This window comes from Macrobrachium rosenbergii, chromosome 2, assembly GCF_040412425.1.
Source record: "Macrobrachium rosenbergii isolate ZJJX-2024 chromosome 2, ASM4041242v1, whole genome shotgun sequence".
Lineage (NCBI taxonomy): Eukaryota > Metazoa > Arthropoda > Malacostraca > Decapoda > Palaemonidae > Macrobrachium > Macrobrachium rosenbergii.
The window spans coordinates 32,068,348-32,078,347 of NC_089742.1; the positions used below are offsets into that span (position 1 = coordinate 32,068,348).

The 10,000-nt window shown below is 32.3% G+C and overlaps 3 protein-coding genes across 3 annotated transcripts in view; 1 reads left to right on the top strand and 2 right to left on the bottom strand.

Annotated features, from left to right (window-relative positions):
• LOC136849669 (uncharacterized) overlaps positions 1-1,398 on the top strand; it is a 3,562-nt gene extending 2,164 nt beyond the window's left edge. The window contains exons 4-5 of the mRNA XM_067123000.1: positions 1-97; positions 1,058-1,398. The exon at positions 1-97 is cut by the window's left edge and continues 108 nt beyond it. Of these exons, the coding sequence (XP_066979101.1) occupies positions 1-34 (34 nt within the window). The 3' untranslated portion in view covers positions 35-97; positions 1,058-1,398. The remainder of the gene's footprint in view (positions 98-1,057) is intronic.
• The window catches only part of LOC136844887 (uncharacterized), a 239,130-nt gene that overhangs the window by 184,689 nt on the left and 44,441 nt on the right, over positions 1-10,000 (bottom strand). The window lies entirely within an intron of this gene.
• LOC136844882 (uncharacterized) overlaps positions 1-10,000 on the bottom strand; it is a 96,779-nt gene that overhangs the window by 28,160 nt on the left and 58,619 nt on the right. The gene's annotated exons all lie outside the window — the stretch shown is intronic.

Consider the following 10,000-nt stretch of genomic DNA (forward strand, 5'->3'; position numbering starts at 1 on the left):
CCAAGGCTTCAATTGTACTTGCTGTGTCCAGTAGGATACCTCTCTACCAGCTTCTTGTGCTGCCCTGACCACAATTCCAGATGCTGTTACCAAGGGAGTAAGTACGCCAACCTGTTCAAAATGCCCTCTTAAGAATCATCTTTCCTTCACTATCGTTGTTCTCTGCCTTTTCTTCCCCAGGCAGTCGCTTTGGCCTCGGCCTACTTTCCTGCCCAACTCCTTCAACAACTTCAGGCTCCAAAGATGATTACACCCCGCGAGAGGGTAGTGCCGTCAGAGCACCTAACACAGTGCCCCGTAGGGGCGTTAATTGAGACTCTTTACAGCATCTGTTTTGCGCCTAGCTGCAACCACTTTCTATCGCAACTTCGTTCATGTTAACTTTCTTCCATCTTGTTTTCCACCCTCTCCTAGCAATTGCTTAGTAATGCAACTGCGAGGTTTTCCTCCTGTTAAACCTCTAATTTTTACTCTCAGCTCTGAATGATCTCATAGGTCCTCAAGCGTGGCCTTTGGCCTAAATTATATATTCCATTCCAAAGATGTTTTATTGCAATTACCATAAAAACGAGATAAATCATTGGTCAAAATGCAATTCTGAATTTCAATGGATTTTAGTGGAAGAATAAAAAAAGAAATGATTCAAGTAGGGAAATTACAGGTCTGGATTCAATAATACCTACATACCTGTATATATATATATATATATATATATATATATATATATATATATATATATATATATATATATATATATATATATATATATATATATATGTGTGTGTGTGTGTGTGTGTGTGTGTGTGTGAGAGTGTGTGTGAATGTGTGTGTATATATATATATATATATATATATATATATATATATATATATATATATATATATATATATATATATATATGTGTGTGTACGTGTGTTTTTGTGTACCTGCATGTAAATAAAAATCACCCACACAAACAATCAGAGAGACAAAGAGGGAGAGAGAAGTGGATAATAGTTAATATCATTTGGTTTTAGGTGCTCATGTGATATCGTTTTACCTTTTTCTCATTTTCAGAAGTCATCAATATAGCAGTGGTGTATTCTGTTGACCCAATGCCAACAGAAAAAGACAAGTAGGAACAGCAGCACCAACAACATCAGGATATAAATAAAAGGAAAAGAAGCTTCCTTGGTATAATTGTTTTTTACTGTTATGTTTTTCTTCACTGGCACATTGAACTTCCTTCACGTAGAACTGAAAGATGTAGAAAATTATTATTATTATTATTATTATTATTATTATTATTATTATTATTATTATTATTATTATTATTATTATTATTATTATTTTAGGAACATCTATTGCTCTTCCTTTACGAAGAACTGAAAATCGTAGAAATTATTATTATTATTATTATTATTATTATTATTATTATTATTTATTATTATTATTATTATTATTATATTATTATTATTATTATTAACGGAACACGTATCTCAGAAATACAATGCTTTCAATCATCTGTTAATAATGAATGTGTGACAGTTCTGAAACTTGAGTTTATTCCCACCTTCCATTTTCTTTAATCTATCACCTGCTATAGGAATGGAGTGTCACAGTTTCACTGTTGCACAATGATCATTTTAAAGTTTATTTAATATCAACATGGCGTTGCAGCAACAATATTCGTGAACACCGAAATTAGCCAGATTGATGAAATATATACAAAAGGAATGTAACAATTTCTTAGGGAAATTGTATGCATGCAATCCACGCATGCATTACATAAATTCTCTAATTCATTGTTGCTTATTTAGCAAAACAAATTTATCAAGAAAAAGAATATAGCAATTACAAAGGAATACACAGACCAAATGCCCTATTATAGCAATTAAGTGGTCTCATTTATGTAATCATGGTATTTCTAAGACAATTTGTGACATTTCTTTATTTATGTGTTTAAATAACTTGATTATGTTTATACTTGATTGGCTTTATACCTGAGTAAATAAAACTTAATTGGCTTTATACCTGCTTCCAACTGGAGATATTTTATTACCCTTCCTGATTAATGTATAATCTCAAAGATAAATTTCACTTGGAATGTTGTGCATTCATAATTTTATACACCACAAATTGTTTCCCATTCACTATCATTCTGCTAATGACTGGAGGGGTGACCAGTAACGACTGTCAGGCGACATTAACGCAAAACCTCCCATATGTGACGCATGGGCATGAGGCTAGCAACTGCATCCAAAAAATCTGTGGATGCATTCACGTGGCATACTCATACCAGGCTCAAGCTTTGTATTCATTCATAATTAGGGCACTCGTCCACGAGTGTGATAACAGACAAAGGTTGAGAAATTAAACATTTCACTGGCATGGCCTATCGACTGTCAGCAAAAGTGTAGAGGCATCTCATAACAGAGAGGTCAGTGAATTTGCTTCGATATGTTATTGGGAGGAATGTGAACCAGTGGGTGAATGGGCTGTTTACAGAGGAATTGGCCATAAACACGGCGTATGATACATCAGTTAAGGGTACTTCCTGCTTTTAGCTTCTGGCCAAGACCCAGCTCCACACATTCACGTATCAAGTCATGCATGCCACGCATTCACGGAAATTAGAAGTTGGGAACAGCTTACTTTAGTACTACGAAAATGTCCTGTAATGGTATTTAAGATTGTGGGCATGCGGGGGTGGAGTCAGGGAGGTCGCTACGCACCAGCCCAGCATGCGTGGGAAGCCACGTACCTTTCGATATGTTCAAAAGATACATATCTGCTCATGTCAACCATCATTTTGTGTGGTTCCACATTCACAGCGTGGTGCGGTATGTAGCGTGGGTGGCGTGCCTGCGGGACAGTGATGTGTGGTACCACGCTGCTCGCCTGTTCCCACCAAGCACCGCGTGGGTCCTCATGTGGTGCAGGATCATACATGGCAACAGCACCGCTCTCCTGGTACCTGAGACAAAGAGGCAGCGCTGTGTTGGGTGTATGAAAACGATGTGCAGCATGTATGAGGCTTCCAGTTCCTCTCCCAAACACGCAGCAGCAACACCTTCTCTCAGCCCCACCAGCACCTTCGTTAGTAGACCTGCAGACTACAGTGCCCAAGGAAAACACCAAAAGACAGCAGAATGGGACTTACAAACCTCCAACATCCCAGTCAGGAGCTGAGACGGCCTGTACAAAGAGACCACCTGCTACAGCACCCCTGCAGGCACTACGGAGGAGGAAGATGTGGTGATACACCTCGAAGAGGCTGACGAGGTGGACATGGCCAGATACAATAGCCTATTCAACGATGAGGACATCGCCCTGGATGAAGACAACGTCGATGACGACGTCAACGAGGAAGCTGCTGACGACACCGGCCCTGGGACTGATGAAACAAAGACATGCTGCAAGAAAAACCCTCTGTCATCCTCTCAGACACAAATGAGAGGCTGGTGGGGGAGTGGTTGGAGCGGGAGGCAGAATTCATATACAATAAGGACATGACTGCATACAAGGACAAGGCAAAGGTGTGCGGGGCATTTGAGGAGAAGGGAGGTCACTTAATACTCCTGTGTCAGGCACTGACCTCCAGACCTGGTTTACCTCCCTCAGTACCCGCTTTGGACGCCTCACAGTGGAAAAAAGTGGTCAGGGGGCAGCAGACAACTGACGGACTGTGAGAGGTGGATACTGAACGTCGTCCACTTCCTCAAGCCTCACATCATCCGACAAAGGAAGCCCAAGGTGTTTTGACTTCTGATGGTATGTCTTACTTTATTGTTTCTTTGTTTAGTAAATTAGTGACTGAAACTTTATTACATAGTTTATTTAATTAATGAAACCACAACCTTGTCATTCACAGTACATTTATTTACATTTTCTCATACATGTTTCACCTCTTTACAGTCTGCTGCAGCTGTTTGCACCAACCCTCCTGCCCAATGTCCTGCCTTTGTTGATCCTGCCCCTTCTGATCCTGCTGGCACTGGCACACTAGTCCCCTGTTCGTTAGTGTTGCTGCAACAAGCTGAGTCAGCTCAGGAAAGGCAAGAGGGTGTCATAAAACCTGTGGCTGACCCTAAGTTGATGTAATGGTGGAATGCTCTGGACAAGCTTGCCTACAACTGTGTGGATGTGGGGCCCAAGCTCAGGATGGCACTGAAGGTGGAGTTCCTCTCCGCCATACAGCGCTTTGTGAGGGCAACCAAAGAGGGCATCATGAGGCCCCCAAACCAGCTTATACCCCACACCCAAGTAGAAGCCCTTTGGGACGCTCCGCCTGTGGCCTCAGTTCCCCCTCCTGCTACGACTGCAACATACGTGCTACTTGCTACACCTAGTGGTGGCATGACCCAACCTATCAACCTCACAGTGCAATAGGTGGCGGTGCTGCACGTGCAACTGTCTGCACCTGGGTGACGTCCACACCCAGGGATCTTAACATTTCTCTGCCAACCAGCAGCTTCCTGGAGAACCTCTAGTTGTCTATATAAATGAATATATATATATATATATATATATATATATATATATATATATATATATATATATATATATATATATATATATATATATATATTATATATATATATTTATATTTTTATATATAATATATTAATGTACTAGTAATGTATAAACAGATATATATATTTTTATATATATTTTTTACGTGTCATTGTATTAGTATTAATGTAAACACATATTTTGTGTATTTGTCAATGTATAGGTATTATATGTATGTTTCAATATTATTGTATATTATGTATATATCAGTATTAGTATAAATAATAAACATATAACTGAAAAATAACTTTTATTCAATGTACTAAAAACCTTCAAAGTAAAATGAAGTAAGAATAATAACACAAATAAGACATATGCAAAAAAATATATAGTTGAAAATCAACTTACATTCAAGGAAAATGATTAAAACATAAGTACCACAATGTCATATGCAAAATAACATATAATTGAACAATAACTGTTATTCAATGAACTCAAAAAATATCAGTACCAAAATTAACTAAGAATAATAACAAAGAAGACATATGTAAAATAAGATTTAATTATAACAAAACTCTTAAATAAAATAAGTATGTACCAAAATATACTAACAATAACAATACAACTATTATTTAATGAACTGAAACGTTTAAAAGTAACAAACTGAACTAAGGATAACACAAATAAGACATAAGCAAAAAACAAAAATGCTTAAATACAAATGAAAAATAAACAGTACGGACATGAAAAAATAAGGAAGTCGACATACAAAGTAACAAATGAGGAATAGAAATAAATATAACAAGTATAAAATCGCAAACATAAAAATGAGAAACTTCACACCAGGCCATTTTTTTTTTCGCCTTTCTAAATCGTCGAGATAGACTTTCTAGAGAAACTTCACACCAGGCGGTCTTTCTTTTTGCCTTTGTAAAACCATCAAGCAATCTCCTAACAGCTTTTTGATAAGGAGAAACAACTCTTTCAGTTTTGTAGGCAAAATAGTATCCCAGAAAAACATGAAATACTATAATGATTAATGCTGAATCCTATTCATGTCAATTTTGCTAAGATGTTTTGTTACTTTATTTTTGTCAACAACTCAGTCATGGGTAAGGAACATCCTTGTCACACACTCATACCGGATGTAAGCTTGGATGAAAAGAGCTGACTTAAGACTTATATTAAAAAGGACTTGAATGAGTAAAGATAATTTTCTAAGTGGCATTGTAAAATTCCAAAATATGTTTATCATGATTCTCGTTTAATTTTTATCTATATATTTTGAAACGGACCTAAGAAGTTTGGCGCGAATGGTAATGAGTCACAGTGAGGCCACTAGGGTAACTGAGTAGCTGACTTGCATAGCAATCAAAGCAGATGCTATTCCATAATACAAATTTGTATCTCCTCTTAGGGAATCCTGACAATGAAGGAGAATTTCTTCGTTTAATTTCCAAATCATGATTCTTTGATTTTTTTCTCCTAACATTAGCAGTTACGACTTGGATCAATCGACGGAAGGTCTCTTGTTGTCAACTTTTTCATAAGTTATAATTTAACAGAGAACTTTCGCTTTAAAACTGATCCCTGACCCTCTTTGACCGCAGACAGCAACCAGATTTGCTGGACAGCAGCAGCAATATGCAATAAATGTTCCACGCTGTCGAACTTCTAAGTTCCAGAGGTCTTTTGTTCCTCACACCGTTGGAGTGTGGCGCTCTTTCCTGAGTATCGTGCAATCAGAACTTCAAGCGTTCAAGCAAAGATGCAATGTATTACTACCCTATAACAATTCACCTCGTGTTTTGCTAATTTATTTATATTTTTATCTGTTTATATCAATGTGCTGATTTATCTTTTTTTCTTTTCCAAACACTGATTTCTTCTTTCTGTGTTTCCTTTTATGTTCTTTAGCCTCTTTCAAAGCTTGGAGCTTGAATTTCAAGTCAGTGACCCTGTATGCTTCTTTCATATAAATAGAGGGTTATCTTCTAAATCTTAATAATAACCAATAATAAAATAATAATAATAATAATAATAATAATAATAATAATAATAATAATAATAATAATAATAATAATTCTTTGAAAGCTTGAATTTCAAGTTAATTGCGTCTATGAGCTTGTTACATTAGAACAGGGTTCATTTCCTGAATAATAATAATAATAATAATAATAATAATAATAATAATAATAATAATAATAATAATAATAATAATAATAATAATTTGTAACTTGAATTTCAAGTTAATAGCCTCTGTGGAGCTTGTTACATATGAATAGGGTTCATTTTTTTAATAATAATAATAATAATAATAATAATAATAATAATAATAATAATAATAATAATAATAATAATAATAATTATTTGAAAGTTTGAATTTCAAGTCAGTGGCCTCTGTTTGGCTTGTTAAATATAAATAAGGTTCATTTTCTGAATAATAATAATAATAATAATAATAATAATAATAATAATAATAATAATAATAATAATAATAATAATAATAATAATAATAATAATAATAATAATGATTCTTTGAAAGCTTGAATTTTAATCATTTGCCACTCGAGGCTTGTTATATATGAATAGGGCTCATTTTCTGAATAATAATAATAATAATAATAATAATAATAATAATAATAATAATAATAATAATAATAATAATAATAATTCTTTGAAAGCTTGAATTTTAAGTCAATTGCCACTGTGGTCTTGTTATATATGAGTAGGGTTCATTTTTGAATAATAATAATAATAATAATAATAATAATAATAATAATAATAATAATAATAATAATAATAATAATAATAATAATAATAGACTTGTGCTTATTTAACCGTATCCCATTTTTCGTCCATTTTTTTTTAATTATGCATAATTATTTAGTTGGAAAGAGAAGTAATTATTCAACATCGGTCTCTTACCCTTTTCAGTGATAAAAATCTCGAGTTTTCCTCTCTTCTTGTTTCTATGTCTCTTTATTTGTTACAAAATTGATAAACAATTTATCTATAAATATAATCGCATTTTAATACCATCCCTCCGCCATTGCCACGCTTCAGAAAGTGAAAAGGATTCTTTCTAGTGCTGAATTTATTTTGGTATGATTCCTTTGCAGTAGATGGATTAATATTCTTAATTTGTGCAGAGCGTAATTTCATTGCCTGGAAATCAGTTTCAGTAATAACAAAGATGTTTGAATTTTAAGGCGTCACGTCGTAGAGAAATGTACTATATATATATATATATATATATATATATATATATATATATATATATATATATATATATATATATATATATATATATATATATATATATATATATATATATATGTATATATATATATATATATATATATATATATATATATATATATATATATATATATATATATATATATATATATATATATATATATATATATATATATATATATAATATTCGTTATAACAGGAGATACTTGGAATGATTGGATTATCTCCTTGTTTTGATACAGAATGAAATCCAGACGATAAAGTATCGATTCTCCTCAGTGCATCAAGATTTCTAATACATTTCGATAATAGTCTTTATTAGTTTAAGAACTGGATATGCATTTTAATGTTTATAACAAAATTAGAATGATATTTTTAGTATTTTTTTATTTAAAACCTTCAAATGAGATTAAGTTCATAGACAATGTACAACGTGTACTTAAGTGCAATACGTGTACATGAGTATTGTATTAGGGTTCTAGTGGTTATTTTTTTATCGTAATAGTTTTCTGTTTGTGTGAAGAATCAATCTGTTGACACGGATTTCACTTGGAATAACAAGAAAGTAACGAAGGTTATCAGTTTAGAAAATTTTGATCACACATAACATAAAAATTTTACATAGACGACAAAGTCAGAAATAACAACAAAGTTATAAAAGTTCACTAGGGCAACAGGTGTCCGATGTTTGTTTAACAATCAAATTATCGCTTCGTTTCAGGGACGTCCAAAATACCTCGTTATATTCCCAATTTCTAATAAAGAATTTCACGTACCTAATAAAGACCGGGATTTCATTTTCATGTCATGACCTGAACGTTATAATCGAACTTTGTAAATATATTTATTATATAATTGATATATATATATATATATATATATTATTATATATATGTATTATATCGCTATGACCCTGATATATTATAATATATATATTTGTATATATATATGTATATATATATATATATATATATATATATATATATATATATATATATATATATATATATATATATATATATATATATATATATATATATATATATATATATATATATATATATAATATATACAATATATATATATATATATATATATATATATATATATATATATATATATATATATATATATATATATATATATATATATATATATATATATATATATATATGATATATATATATATATGTGTGTATAACTATCTTATAGTCAGTTCATCATAATATTTATAAACCTGCTACGGTCTGACGGAATTTTAAAGAATTTCTGAAGCCTGACATTTATGTTTAGTAGATTCTAGCTTAAGAATTAAATTTTCCCACCCTGATTAGTCACCCTACTCGAACACTTGGGAAAAAATCATTCTACATTCTCGTCCTACATGGTTTCAGTCGTGAACAACACAAAGCGAGCTTTCTTTTTTTCCTTTCTACAATCATCGACCGATTTTCAAAAGTACCTTGACAGAATGACAGCTTTCTTTTTGCCTCCCTAAAATCGTCGTGATTGATTTTCTAAAGCAACGACACCATATCAAGTTTCCTTTTTTCTTTATAAAATCGTCGTGATTGATTTCCTAAATCAGCGACACCATATCATCTTTCCTTTTGTCTTTCTAATATCGTCGTGATTGATTTTCTAAATCAATGACAACATATCATCTTTCCTTTTGTCTTTCTAAAATCGTCGTGATTGATTTTCTTAAGCAACTTGACACCATATCATCTTTCCTTTTGTCTTTCTAATAACGTCGTGATTGATTTTCTTACACAAATTGACACCATATCATCTTTCCTTTTGTCTTTCAAAATTCGTTGTGATTGTTTTTCTTAAGCAACGACACCATATCATGTTTCCTTTTGTCTTTCTAAAATCGTCGTGATTGATTTTCTTAAGTAACGACACCATATCATCTTTCCTTTTGTCTTTCTAAAATCGTTGTGATAGATTTTCTAAAGCAACTTGACACCATACCATCTTTCCTTTTGTCTTCCTAAAATCATTTGTGATTGATTTTCTAAAGCGACGACACCATATCATCTTTCCTTTTGTCTTTCTAAAATCGTTGTGATTGATTTTCTTAAGCAACGACACCATATCATCTTTCCTTTTGTCTTCTAAAATCATTGTGATTTATTTTCTAAAGCAACGACACCATATTATCTTTCCTTTTGTCTTTCTAAAATCGTTGCGAGTGTTTTTCTTAAGCAACGACACCAAATCATCTTTCCTTTTGTCTTT